We start from the raw sequence: 14,182 nt of genomic DNA, 5'->3' as shown, positions 1-14,182 counted from the left end.
TACATCAGATTAGATAGCGACTGCAGACCGCTCAGAGTCGACAGAAAAGTTATGCCGACCGACGCCGATCTGAGTTGGAATTTCAGGAGGGTGACATGGTTCTCCTGAAGGTCTCACCCTGGAAGGGAGTGATCCGCTTCAGGAAGAGGGGAAAATTGGGTCCCCGTTACATTGGGCCGTTCAGGATTGTTGCCAGGGTTGGCAGGGTGGCTTATAGGCTAGAGCTTCCGGAGTAGCTTAGCCGGATCCACAACACATTTCATGTTTCGCAATTGCGAAAATGCATTATGGACCAGGAGGCAGTGGTATCGTTGGATGATATTCAGGTCGATGAGCGCCTGAACTATGTGGAGAGGCTTGTGGCTATTTTGGAAAGGAAGAAGAAGATTCTACGGAACAAGGAAATACCTTTAGTAAAGGTAAAGTGGGAACATTGGAGGGGATCCGAGAGGACATGGGAGCCGGAGGCGGAGATGCGTGAGCATTACCCGACATTGTTTATTCCAACGGACTTCGAGGGCGAAGTCTAGTTCAAGTGGGGGAGAGTTGTAATGCCCCGATTCTCAGGTATTTTTTAAATAAGATTTATTGGGTTAAGCTCTACTCGACGAGTTGGTTGACCTACTCGTCGAGTAGCAGCGGGGTGGGATCACGTGTTAAGTGACCTACTCGACGAGTCCATATTGGGAGTCGGCGAGTAGGAACTGGCAGATGAAACCCTAAATCCCGGGGTTTGCACCTCTATTTAAAGGAGCCTCAGCCTCCTTTGGCCTCTTTGCAGTCTTTGAGAGCTCCTTAAAACCCTAATTCGTGTGGTATTCAATTTTGGTGTGTCTTAAGCTTGGAAAGAAGGTTGGCTAGAAAAGAAAAGCTAGAAGTGCTAAGGAATTGAAGCAAGGAAGGTGTGGGAAGCAGAAATTACCTCAGATAGCATCCCTTAGAGGTATCAAGTTGCCATCCTTACTTCCCTTTTTCCTTTTTGTTTAGTTTTGGGGGTTTTCATGGATTTTGAGGTTGATAAGGTGGGCTATGGGCTAGATCTAAAGTTGTAACTTCAGATCTGGACCCTCCTTAAGTTTTAGATTCATAAAGTTGTTGTATTGGTCGTGATTGAGGTCCCTCTTGGGCATGAAGCCCCATTAAGAGCTTAGATTTGGCATTTAGAACCTTTGTAGCTATGCATGCACGTAAAGTTTACAACTTTACGTGAAAAGAATGCCCTGGAAGCTTGGATCTGTGATTTAGAGCCGCTGCATGGCTCAAAATAGGCCTGTATAGAAAAAGGACTGAATGGACTCGGTGAGTCGCAAGGTTGACTCGGCGAGTCACATGAAGATGGCCGTGAACTCGACGAGTTGGATGAACAACTTGGCGAGTCCGATGAAGATTACCATAAGACTCGATGAGTTGAAGAACAACTCGGCGAGTCGGATGAGTTTTCCCTAGGATGTGTATGCGTGTGTATCTGTCGAGTTGTAAGGAGGGAACTCGACGGGTGTCCTTAAAGTTTGAACGAGAATCGAAGGAACTTGACGAGTCACCCCGATGACTCGGCGAGTTGGAATGTGCTTCAAGGAACTCGACGAGTAGCTGAGGGTACTCGACGAGTTGGGGTCAAATGGAATGTTGACCTTGACTGCGGACTTTGACTTTGATCAGGGGTTGACTACTGGGTTATGGAGTACCTTATAAGCTCAAGGACTTATGAGTATATTGTACTATGATCATAGGTGGTGGAGCCTGTGTCAAGTGATCCGAGAGTTCGAGTTTATCTTCCGAGTCGACATTTGCAAGGTGAGTTATCCTCACTATATCGATAGGGTCTACGACACCAAGGCCAACCCTTTAGTTGTTATTGTTATGGTATGCTACATGTGGTTATGATCTGTTAGATCGGAATCAGGGTAAACAGTATGTTATGCTCTTATGATCCGTAAGGATTGGTATGTTAGTGACCTGCTAGGTCGGTACTCTAGTTACGAGAGAATTCTATGATTGATGATTAGTGAGATAGATATGTTTGATGTTTGTATATGCCAATGTATGATAGTTAGGCGCACATGGTTATTTGCTTGTTGGTTGGGTTGAGGCGGTCCTACTTTTTGTTGAAGGCCAACATACCCTATGAGCGGTCCAGGAGGCTGCGGGCCCATGTGGCGGACCAGTCATGCCGAAGGCTCAAGATAGATTCAGATAGACTGTAGGCCCAGTAGGGCGGTCCAGTCAGACCGATGCCCAGTATGCATGTTGATTGATTGATTGTTACTGATATGGCATTGTCAGTGTGGTATTGGTATTTTGGGGGTAGCTCACTAAGCCCTCGGCTTACAGTTTTCAGTTTATTGTTTCAGGTGCTTCAAGAGATCATGGCAAGGCGAAGGCGTGACCGTACCGCTCCTCATCCTTATGTTATGATTTTGGGACACTCTGACGGTTATTGATTTGAAAACATTTTTGTAAACGATGCTATTTGATTTTTATTTATGATTGAAAAGTTTAAATTTGGCGTAAAATTTATGGATGTTACACAAGTGTTGGTCTTGAAATTTTAATAGGCCTTCACGACACGTTGGGTATTGAAAATCCTATGTGTGGTATATATGTAACGGTTCACATGTTACATACCTTATGAAGTTTGAAGTTTTGTTTATTAAGTATCTTTTGTGCTAACTGGTATAAAAAGTTCTACATAACTCGTTGAGGAGAAAAAAAAAGTTAATCCTCTTTAGATGTCGAGGGTATTAAGATGAGACATATCCAAACCTAGGTGGCGTTTGTACATGAAGATGTGGGTTTGGATTTGTGGTTCTATATCATGTAAAAAGTTAATCTTACATTTTTTAGGACAATTGCTCAGGCCTCTTTAAACATATTTTTAGGGAAAAAAGTTGTACACTAAATTTAGAACATCATCCGCCACCTTAGCCGAGGTAATACACACCTTGTTGTAAAGCATATCAATTCGCGATTTCCAGGTACACCAAATAAAACCATAAATAATGACAATAAGCACCTTGCGTTTTTAGGACAATTGCCCAAGTTGGCCGCAAAAGTAATAATCTCCTGACAGTATCAAAGTGTTGATAGGTAATGTTGCACCACCTCAGAATTCGACCCAACACATCACAGCTGAAAGAGCATTTTGCAAAAATGTGGCTGCATCATCGACACCTCGAACACACCATTGACAATTGGAGTTGTTGATATTAATCCGCTGACACGAGAGGGCACGCATAGTGGGGATTCTACCAATACTAGCCCTCCAAATAAAACAATTGACATTAAAGGGCACTATGTGAAGCCAAAGAGTGACATTAGTCACATTGGAGTCAATTAACAATCTCATGCCACAAACATAAAAGATACCATCTTTAGACAATGTTGAGCACCAAAAGTTGGCCTCATCAGTGAGAGAAAATTGAAGATACCATACCTTTCAACAACTCAAACTCAGTAATCTCTACCCGTGTCTTCGGTTGTCTTTTCCAAGCCTAGCCCCCGTTTGAGTTATATAACCTATCAACAATAAAACATGATTTTCTCCGTTCCAGCTCAACAATATGGAGAAATTTGGAGGCAAAATCCCCATTGCCCATCCAGTTGTCAAGCCAGAAAAGAGTATTTCTACTGAACCTAATTTTCGATACAAAAGTAGCCGATAAATGGATACCTATGCCGTTGAGGGCAGAAATTGTCTTGGTGATATTCAACCACACGTTTGGAATGGATTTTTTTTTGAAAGATTCGAAACCGGCTTCCTGTCAAGGTTGTGAGTCCCACAAATAACCTTACGCCAAAGGGCATTTGTATCGTATTTAAAGCGTCATATCCACTTAAATAACAAAGCCCAATTAAGAGCAATCAACGATCCGATTCCAACCCGTCCCTTCTCCTTTGGCCCTGAAGTAATCTTCCAAGCCACCCAATCGATCTTATTTTTTCTTCATTGCCTCCCCGAATAAATCTTCTTCGTAGCTTCTTAAATAGATTAACAACGGAAATGGGCGCCTTGAAAACCGAGAAAAAAAATAAAGGGGCGATGAACTTCAACCCCAAGTAGCGAATATCGAACTTTTTAGCAAACATAGCATTGCAAATCTAAAAACCTTTATATTTTGGCTTGGCGGGAAAAGAAGGAGCTTTTATTGTATTTTCCAAATCCAATTTTTCTCTTTGTAGCAGGGTAATACCTGAATCAATGGAAGATGATGCAAAATCCTTTTGAAGGCAAACTTCTAGCATCATGTGAGCAACACATCCATGGAAAAAAAGTTGCATTCAAGATATCACTACCAACGACCAAAATAGATGGGAGTCACCTCGATGAAGGAATTATATTTATATTCAGAATTCGAAGATGACGAAGATTTAGTTGACTAATAAAAGTTGTATTTTATTTTCTAGTTTCCTTTTATTGTATTTTTACCCTATCTTTAATATAATAAAAATATATATTGGGCTGGAGTTAAATTTCAATTGCAAAAAATAATAATAATAAATTAAAAAAAAAATACAAAAACCGGACAATCTGGTTTGGAAACACTGGTTTATATCCGATCATAATCGGGTTACACCGAATCCTAAATGACCCATGTAGTCATGTGGACCTCTAGGAATGATAAGAGTAACCATTTCATAACTTCTGTAAACTAGGAATTACATGTTTATTGTTAGTCTGTCGTCAAATTGGCTAATGGAGTTTAATCTAAAGTACACTGGACATGCTAAATGATATCGTCATTGTTTTTTATCTTCAATCAAATCATCTTTCAAGTGTTTACACCCCTCCAACCATTCCAATAAATTGCAAAAATGGAGACTCCATTAAATCCTAAGAAAACTACATCCAAATGAAACATGAATACCGAAATATTGATATGACATTTAACATGCTGTATATATAGATCAGACTTACCAGTTATCAATGTGCAGACGCTACTTTTGCACAATGTGCGACACAATCCAATAGATCTGTTAACCACAAGATTTAGATAATACTATATGTAGTAAAAATTGAGGAGAAAATAAAAGACTTACAATGTTATTGTGAGGAGATTTCCAGTAGAAACCTTGAACCATAATGACAACCAAGTTTGATGTGACAAGAATAAAAATGCTTAAAGAATGTTTTCCCATCCATTCAAACAAAAACGTTGTACGCCTCCATCTGTATACATCCACCTGTAAATGATTTACACGTGTTAAAATAACTACACCAAACCAATGGGGAGGTTTATTTTGATATTTTGATTTACCAGTAAATATAATGCACAAAATGTGAGTCCTGATGCTGCTGAAGTTACCAGAAGGTAACTCAATGTGTACAAGCCCTTGTTCAAAGGAATACCTGAGATTGACAAAAAGTAAAAAGGTTATAATAATATTGTAAAATATTATTTGGAAATTGAAAACTAAAAGCATATATATATATATATATATATATATATATATATATATATATATATATATATATATATATATATATATATATATATATGTACCTATGAGAGCAAGTATGAATCCAAGAATTAGAAATGAAACTGAGAGGAGGGACCAGTTGCAAAGTCGATCTTTATGCCCCTGCAACAAATTCGGTCAACCAAGATTTGACCAAGGAAAATACTCTAAAATATAAATAAAATTCACACCTGTAATTCGATCAAAATATGACCATATTGAAGACCAATTATGCAGGCGAAAGAAGCTGTTAAGGAACTGCATTCCAACTATGTCATCATTAGCTGTACAAGATTCAATAAAATTAAACAACTGATTTTGAATTCACAAGTTTAAATAATTAGATATATTAATTACATTCCTGTATGCAATTTCATGTAAATGTTAAAATTGAAAGATAAATAACTTACCTTAAGATGCCTTCGGGTTCAAAAGGGGCATAGCACCATGAAGGTGAAGATTCAGAAACTTGTCCACTCTTAGATATATTACATTCCTGTATGCAAATTATATAATATTATATACAATACATAAAAAATAACCAACTGCATATATGATATATGAATTTAGTATTATATACCTTGAGGTTTCTGTAAGCAGGCTTTTGATATAAATGATCAATTCCAAGTATATATCTGTCTATCATTCCAGCAGCATTGCAAGCAGGCCCAAGATCACCTCTAACAGAACATGTCACCTATAGTCAAGATAGATGTGATTTATTTGAAGAAAATAATAATTTATATAATAGGTATAAGAGAGTGGGGTCATACAGTACGGATTGTACTTCCATTTTCAGAAATTAAAGAAGATAATGAATGCAAGTCCTTGAATTGCCAATCTGCAACGTACAACCCATATGTCAATCCCATGTAGATGGCCAACAACAAAATTACACCACACCTACACCAATAACATACTTAGTTTCAAAGGGTAATTACTTGCTAATAGACTTCTTTTTTATTGACCAAGTCAACATGTCTATTTGCTTACCATTAAGCTGGGAGGAAAAAAGAAGGGTAAATAGGTAAAGGGATGGTGTCTTAATACAAGAAGCATTCAAGTTATTTGGCTTAACCCATTTAGTTGTTTTGTCCATATTAAGTCAGAAAGAAGCATTCATGTATAACTGTCCAGATTAAGTGCTAAACTCATAAACCCCATTAAGTAAAAAAGAAACATCCCCTTAGCTGGTTTATCAGAGGTCAGATTATTACAAGTTAAATAATCATCAAATCTAACAAAAGATTGAGAGTATCAGTTCTCACCAGTGCCAAATATAAACACCGAAGAATGGCTCTTTCTTGTAGGTTTGACGGGGAATCCAAATTTCAAACAGTGCTGCAACAATGTATCCAATTGCTATCCTCTGAAATGATGACAATAATTGGAAAAGATACATTAGTGAATTGATGAGAAGAATTAGATGAAAAATGATAAGACATTGTAGTGTGTTAAGGTATTGACTGTTGATTGGTCAAAGTCAATGACACCTGTAGGATGCCAAGCAGGCGTATTTTCTCAACATCAACTCCATATGTTAATGAAGTAATCCCATGTAGGTAACCACCTTGAAGAAAAGCACCAAGAAAAAAAAGTTTCATTGCTCTTACTATTGCTTTCCACGTGGCTTCATATCTATTTGGAATTTTCTGATGTTTAAGAAAGATAAAAGAGCGCTTCAGTTTCAAGTTTTCAGTTATTTGACTTACTTCCATTATAAAATCAAAGACACACATACATATATTGCTTAATCTAAACATTGTGTAATAAATAATTTACAGGTCAATGGCAATGATTAATCATGTGATATGATTGTCTTTCAACCAACCCCTCACAGACTACCTAAAGTTTGGTGAAGGTTGGAGTAACTTTGAGGTCAAGCATTATACAGCTAAAGCTAGTTAATAATTATAGAGTTGAATATATTTATCATAAGAATTACAGTTCTACATGATATGTTTATTCACCACCTTGTATACAATCGCAAGAGATACTCCAGCAGTGAAAAGGAACATAGGCATGACAAAATCTGCTAAGTGTAAGCCATTCCATGGGGCATGAGCAATAACTGGTAAACTAGAGCCAGCATAATCCACAAGCACCATAAGCTGAAAACAAGTAACAAACCATATTTAACTGGTAGCATATATGATTCAGGACACACACACACACAAAAAGAAGAAGAGAAGGATGTAATAAATAAGATCGAATGCTCTTTTTTAAGCATTATTCTAACATCTAATTTCAAGGTTGCTACTCGTCAACCAGTTAAAGTCTAAAACCGGTAAGGCAATCTGTATCTTGGATTTGTAATGGATATATTTGAGAACTCTATCTAGGCAATACCAGTTAATTAAAACTTTGAGCTGAAATGAGATCCACATATCCGAAATTTCAAATATAGTATTTATCTGAAAGACTGTTATGGCTCTAGGTATTTCATCTCAGTTGAGTTATTCCGTGTTTCAATTTGTTTGTTTCTAAGAGAACACATGGTCCGTATATAAGTGCAAATGCATTGTCCTATAACGAACTCAAATTCAAGCGAATTAACTAAAAAATAAAGAAAAATCAAGCTATTAATCTCGCTAATCGCTATCAAGTAAATTATCAAGTAAAATAGCATCAGTCGAGTTGAACTTAACAGGCGATCATAGGTCTTTACTTAATGGTCAAGTAAAATTCGAAAATCCAGAGAGAACCGAATCAAACAAGATCGATATATGGAAAAACTTACGAAGATCGACAGTCCGCGAAAAACATCAAGTGAAGCGATTCTACAACCAATTTTCTTCTCTGCAGCGATCAGGTGTTGTTGGTGCTGCAATTCTTCATCATCTTGTTGATGATCGTTCAGTAACGGTTGAAAATCTGCCATTTTGCGTCTGCAATTTAGAGAAGATTTTGAAAAAAATGCCGACATATGAGCTACTGAATGATTAAATGAAAGAAATCCAAAATTGAACATGAGATCTATTTGGCATTATTTGACCAATTATTTGGTAAAGATATTGGTGATTCGATTCGAGTACAAATGAAATGGAGGGTTATTATGGAAGGATGTGTTCTTACGTGGACCAATCAGCGGTTTCCGTTCGCTTCCCGAGTAAACGGTCCGGTTTTTATTGGCCTCACGAATCATTTCGGTTCAAACATGAACCGATTTTGATGTATCCTTTTTTGCCGTTGGTTTTTGTTTTGTTTTGCTTCATATTGATACTTTTGAATAATAATAATAACTACTGTGCTAACCTGTGGGAACCACGAGTCACGTTAATTGTTGATTTTTTACCGTATATGGTAATTGCATTAATTAAGTTATTGTATGATTTACTTATGTTGGAATTACATGTGTTGTTCAGAATCTGGGACAAAAAGAATTTATTCATAATCATTATGTATAACAAAAATATTAAAACAATTTATAAAATACTCAATAACTCTAAATTAATAATTCTAACGGTCCATCATTTAACAAACTCTGCAAAAGTAAGGTATGTTCGGTAAAAAGCTTTTTAAGAGTTTTTAAACGTTTTTCTGGAATTAAAAAACAAAGAATTGTTTATTAGTAGGAACTTAAAATTTTTATTTTAAACAAAAAAAAATTTCAAAATCTATTTCAAATAGCTTTTAACGGTTATGTTGCTTACAACAACTTTTAATTAACATTTTTTCTCTTAATTTATGTTTTATTTGATGACCTACAGGTAGTATATTCATGCTTTTATACACCTAATTTCTTTCTTGGAACATTTGTCTTTAGTTTTACTCTATTATTGTAATCAACAATTTTAACTTTGTTGATAACATTCTTTTGGTGACAATGGAGAGAAATATGGAATTTATCTAGTTTGTCCGGCCCTTTTTTGTTTTATTGTAGGTTTTCCATTTATAATGCTGGACAGCTATATCAATAAATATTTTTAATATTTTTTCTACAGTTGCTATGGTGGATGCATCAAATGCATGTATGTATCAATTCATGTCTATGCTTGCCTTTACCAAGTCAAAATTTTCATTGAGCTTTTGTTCTTTCATATTCGATTCATATTCCTAGATATCTAGGGGCATTTTGGAAAGTTTTTTATTTTAACTGTTTACAGGAGGAAGAGCTTTGGATGAAAAAAGTTGCAAAAAATTATATGTCTAAGAGTAAAGTAGTAAGAATCTGAGATGGTTAAGGGTAAAATAGTAAAAAAAAAAAGGGGTCTGAATGATAAAAAATTATTGTTTGGGTCATCAATTGTCATATGGTCATTCCACTTTTTCATCAGATATGGCATCATGAAGTTTCTGAAGTGCATAATGTTCTGATTACTATGTAAGATTTAACAAAGTAATATGTGGGGATGAGGGGAACGGGTTTGAAAGAGTTTGCAATCAAACTAACAGAGAAAGAGATTGCAATTAAGAGAGAGAAAGAGATGCATGTTAAACCTAATTGATAAAAGTGGACAAAAACAGAACGAAGAGCAATTATAGAGAAAATCAAAATCAGTTAGAGACAATGTATGACATACCGATATTTGAAACAATAACGGAGCACAGTTTATTGGTGGCGGAAATTGAGCGCAGAGGTGGTTGGCGACAAAAATGCGAAATCCTTATTTCTTGGACGGCAATTTGTCTATCCTCAAACCCATAAAGTTAGAGACATCACTCAAAAACAGGATAGGATTAGAAAGAAGTGCAATTGAATGAAAATCATTAGAAAATTGAAACAACCAACAACATACCGAAATTCCTAACACAACAGGGTGCAAGCACTTGTTTACAGGCATTCAATGGCGGCAATAGAGTGCAGGAGGTTTTTGGTGAGAAAAATCGAATTTCTATATATTCTTGGATGAGAAGTTGTCGCGAAACCTAAACGAAAACAGTCAGAGAAGAATGGAGAAGAATGTGGTGGAAATTTTTAAAATTGATGTCGATGGTTTTGTGGATTAGGATATTACGATGTTCATGAAAAGTCGTTGGGAGACTCGAAGACAATTGGAGACAAAAGAAAAAGAAAGGTTTGGAGGAATTTACAATGTAGTTGGTTTTTTGTATTACCAAATGATGTAAACGTAGCAGGGCATGTTCCAAAAGTAGAAGGACGAAACAGTAATAATGTACAAATTGATGTGGTCAAAGTCTGAAACTATACAAATTTACTGTTTACAGACGTGTTAGTTTTTAATATATATGTATAATATAATAATAATAAACTATATATTTTAATTTATTACTATCACTTTTTATATAACGGTGTCAAAATTGTCAATATCCTTGATCTATGAGAGTATTCATGTAAAACGTTAATATCATAAATTAAACCTTTTTTTTCTGAATAATTCAAGTGTGTTATGCCTTCATATATGAAGCTATCTTGGCACCCATTTGAACCAAGCCAGGTGCGATCTCCACTAAGTTCACCTCCCATCACGTACGTAGACATGACTCATGTATATTATACAGATCATAATGTATTTTTCGCAACGTAGTCCCCTTTGTTATTTTGGGTCACCATACCAAATATTAATAAAGGATGTAGCCTTATGTGCTTTCCATCGTGCTTCCATGTCATTTTTTTTAATAAAGACGTGATCGTAATTTAGGAGGGGTATGAAATTGTTTTTCAAAACAACTTATTAATTTAAATAAATAAAAAAATTGTTTGGTAAACTCAAAAATACTTTTTAAAATAACTTTTCGTTAAGTTAAAAAAAAAATATAAAAAAAAGTATAAAACCTGACTTTTTAAACTACTTTTAATAATTTAACCACAATAGCTTAAAAAAAATTATAACGAGATTTTAAACCAATCGGCACAACAATTTTTTAAGAATTTTTTTTATCACCACCATTCAATAAGCACTTTGCCTAAAACGCTTTTGTAGTCGAGCAAAATCCAAAACACTCTTTTGATAGCATCAAGGGGGTTTTGATAGTTGCCTCTCTTTTTGTTCCAAAAATATTAATGCTTTTACACCAAATGCAACCATTAGCAATATACTAAATTATTGCATATGAAAAGGTTCCTTACTTGACAACATCAGGAAGATACTTTGTTGATAAACAAAAACCTTAGATGTTTAACAAGGTCATTAAGAAGAACAACCACCAAAACTTAGATCACATAACCACATGAGAAAAAGAAATATTCAACATTGGTAAAAGAAAAGGTCAAGGGTTGCCATTAGAACCAAAAAGAAGATATCAAGAGACTTCTAGTTTTTGTAGCTTCCAAACCAAAACATCTAAAGACAAAATTCAGACCCCCAAAAAAAAAGTAAAGAAGCAAATTAAAAGGTGTTCACAACCTTTTTAATAAAAAAAACAAAGACACCCAACTTTATATACCACTACGCTATCGACAGTTGAGACCTACATGATTTACTCAAAAGCCCAGGCATTCTCCCTGCGGACTTCTTCTTCTTCTTCTGGAGTGTAATCGTTCTTGATGTGGAAGATCTTGCGTATTTCTTCAGGAGACTTGCCTTTCATCATGTCAGCAACAGTTTGACAGGTCAGATCCAGTAAGCCCTTGATGTTTAAATAGTTGGCAGCCTGAAACATTAACAAAAATCATTAAACACCAAACCACAACACTCAGAATTTTATACATCATCTCTCTCAACAAGCATTATATATAATACATAGATGTAATTGTTTTTTAAGCTATTGGTGTACAACAGTAGACACGGGTGAGGCAAAAAAAAATTACTGTAAAAAGTTATGTCTAGTTATAGAGTGTTCTTGGTATGTACCAAGTCAAGAAGTATCAAATCAAAAAGATCATAAATGCTATTAAAATCAGAAACGAAGCAAAACCCTAGAACTATCCCCAAAACTATATCGAAACTACTTACATAAAATTCGAGCATAAGCATAACGAAACAGCAATAAGAGATAATAACATTGACGTTAACAAAAAGAATCACGCACCAGAATAAGATCAAACAAAGTGCCCTGATCGACTTTCACGAATTCGGTATCAAACGCCTTCAGATCATCCTCGGCTGTCTTATCGTCGGTTTTCGGTGTATCGACGTGCTTCTTACAGTATTCAATCACCTTCGAGAGGATCTTACTTGTGACGTTGGGTACAGGGATGCTGCTGCCAGCGCAGTTATCTTCGATCATGTGCTTGATCGTCTGAGACTCCACCGCCACCGCCTCATCAACTTCGAACGTCTCACCGTCGGAACTTTTCAGAACGATCTTCTTTGAAGACGACGTGGCCATAATTTAGAACGACGGGAAGAGATTGAGAACCGAAAGAAAAACCCTAACTTAGAGTTTTAAGAAAACTAGAAACCTTTTGATTTACGTGAATAGTTGGGTTACTCTATTTATAGGGAGATGAGACCTTGCGAGTGTAGGACTCTATTTTTTTTTTTTTTTTTTTTTTTTTTTTTAATTTTACGAAAATGCTCCTTCTCTAAAATGTTTTTATCGAATTATGTCCTTTAACTTTACGTTGCAAAAAGAATTTAGATTAAAAATCAAACTAATTGTCAAAGTCATAAGTTCATATAACTTATTCTTGATTTTATTAGTTATACCATACTTTTCTCAAGTTTTTTATTTTTATTTATATTTATTATTATTTTTTTTTAATGTCTCCTCCAATTAAAAAAAATATTATAAAAGTTTTTAGTTAAATTTTGAGGAGATATCAAAAACATTTTAGATAACTAAAATGTTTTTAGTTAATTGATGTCTTCCTTAATTAACCGACGCGTCAACACCCCAATTAAGTGACACATCATTAGCCTTGGCCCAAAGAGAACCAAGACAAGTTTTTTTTTTTTTTTTTTTCCTAATATTCTTCTATGTTTATATTGTAGTATACGTAAGAATGGAAAATGAAACAAATTATGTTTATCAAAGGAAACTTAAAAATGCCTCACATCAAGCCACAAACATATAGTGGGTGAATGTGACTTTTGAAATTATATTGGAATTTTACATTGTTATTTTCATAAATTTTGAATCCGTCACTAAGAACCGAGTATATGTAGACAATTTTTACCCAACCGATCATATGCCTCATCATTAGTGCCCCCAACAAATACAATTCCTGGATCAGCCACTAATAAATCATATTAGCAAACCCATTATTAATAAAATATTGTGATTTGGGTTAAATCGTGCTAATACAACATATACCACACCCAACTAATTTTTACATATCCTAATTAATCAAATTTGATACTAACTTTTTTTTTCCATAATTAAAACATTCTCTACTTGATAACATAACTTTAATTTTATTGAAACTAAAAAAAAAGTCTTATTTTTGTGACCAAAATTATAAGTATAACTCATTTTATTATAAAGTTATAATGGTAAAATTAAAAATAATAACTTTATGGTTGTTTGCCTTTAATATAATAATTGATAAAGTTGATTTTAAGAGCTCTTTAAATAATTTAAAGGTGACCAAAACGCAATTCAATTAAGTAATAAATCATAACATCCTTAATCATGTTTTAACATCAACGAACCATCCAAGATAAGTACATGTTTAAAACTAATATTTTAGCAAACTTGATATACAACATTTTATACAATACATATAAACAATTGTTTATATTGGTAAATACGTAAGTTTAAGGATCGGTTAGTACTTTTTGAAACATTGGTGGGCATTTCTGAAAATTTGTAGATACGCATTAAAAATATGTAGATATCAGTTGAGAATTTTGTTATTTAGCATTTAACTATGCATTCA

General features: G+C 34.9%; 2 protein-coding genes across 4 annotated transcripts; both read right to left on the bottom strand.

Annotated features, from left to right (window-relative positions):
• Window positions 1-4,476: 4,476 nt before the first annotated feature.
• On the bottom strand, window positions 4,477-8,483 carry LOC145092465 (uncharacterized). Of its 3 annotated transcripts, none has more exons than XM_079030402.1 (13): window positions 8,198-8,482; window positions 7,431-7,568; window positions 6,951-7,109; window positions 6,726-6,826; window positions 6,231-6,360; window positions 6,038-6,154; window positions 5,868-5,953; window positions 5,649-5,715; window positions 5,502-5,580; window positions 5,256-5,347; window positions 5,038-5,181; window positions 4,916-4,971; window positions 4,477-4,831 (listed from the first exon to the last, which is right to left on the bottom strand). In XM_079030402.1, exons 1-12 carry the CDS (start codon window positions 8,426-8,428, stop codon window positions 4,936-4,938), a joined length of 1,380 nt encoding a protein of 459 aa, XP_078886528.1. In that variant the 5' UTR covers window positions 8,429-8,482; the 3' UTR covers window positions 4,477-4,831; window positions 4,916-4,935. The 3 variants fall into 3 exon arrangements, with proteins under 3 accessions (XP_078886528.1, XP_078886527.1, XP_078886529.1); XM_079030401.1 differs by having other exon boundaries at window positions 4,477-4,840; window positions 8,198-8,481; XM_079030403.1 differs by lacking the exon at window positions 6,951-7,109 and having other exon boundaries at window positions 4,477-4,840; window positions 8,198-8,483.
• Window positions 8,484-11,616: 3,133 nt separating this feature from the next.
• On the bottom strand, window positions 11,617-12,767 carry LOC145092464 (SKP1-like protein 1B). Its single transcript, XM_079030400.1, has 2 exons — window positions 12,391-12,767; window positions 11,617-12,012 (listed from the first exon to the last, which is right to left on the bottom strand). Exons 1-2 carry the CDS (start codon window positions 12,688-12,690, stop codon window positions 11,839-11,841), a joined length of 474 nt encoding a protein of 157 aa, XP_078886526.1. The 5' UTR covers window positions 12,691-12,767; the 3' UTR covers window positions 11,617-11,838.
• Window positions 12,768-14,182: the final 1,415 nt, after the last annotated feature.

Source organism: Lactuca serriola, chromosome 3 (genome assembly GCF_051521515.1).
Source record: "Lactuca serriola cultivar US96UC23 chromosome 3, Lser_US96UC23_V15, whole genome shotgun sequence".
In the NCBI taxonomy this organism is placed as follows: domain Eukaryota; kingdom Viridiplantae; phylum Streptophyta; class Magnoliopsida; order Asterales; family Asteraceae; genus Lactuca; species Lactuca serriola.
Note: the sequence above shows the minus strand (reverse complement) of the source record. Positions and strands in the feature narration are given on the sequence as shown.

What these genes read in the sequence shown, in the direction of transcription:
- LOC145092465 (XM_079030402.1), bottom strand. Translation starts at nt 8,428, where the DNA reads ATGTTCAATTTTGGATTTCTTTCATTTAATCATTCAGTAGCTCATATG. An exon ending in GGTGTTTATATTTGGCACTG is followed by an intron (nt 6,361 to 6,725) that starts GTGAGAACTGAT and finishes TTATTGGTGTAG; the next exon opens with GTGTGGTGTAATTTTGTTGT. An exon ending in ATATTTTGATCGAATTACAG is followed by an intron (nt 5,581 to 5,648) that starts GTGTGAATTTTA and finishes AATTTGTTGCAG; the next exon opens with GGGCATAAAGATCGACTTTG.
- LOC145092464 (XM_079030400.1), bottom strand. Translation starts at nt 12,690, where the DNA reads ATGGCCACGTCGTCTTCAAAGAAGATCGTTCTGAAAAGTTCCGACGGT. An exon ending in CTTTGTTTGATCTTATTCTG is followed by an intron (nt 12,013 to 12,390) that starts GTGCGTGATTCT and finishes TTAATGTTTCAG; the next exon opens with GCTGCCAACTATTTAAACAT.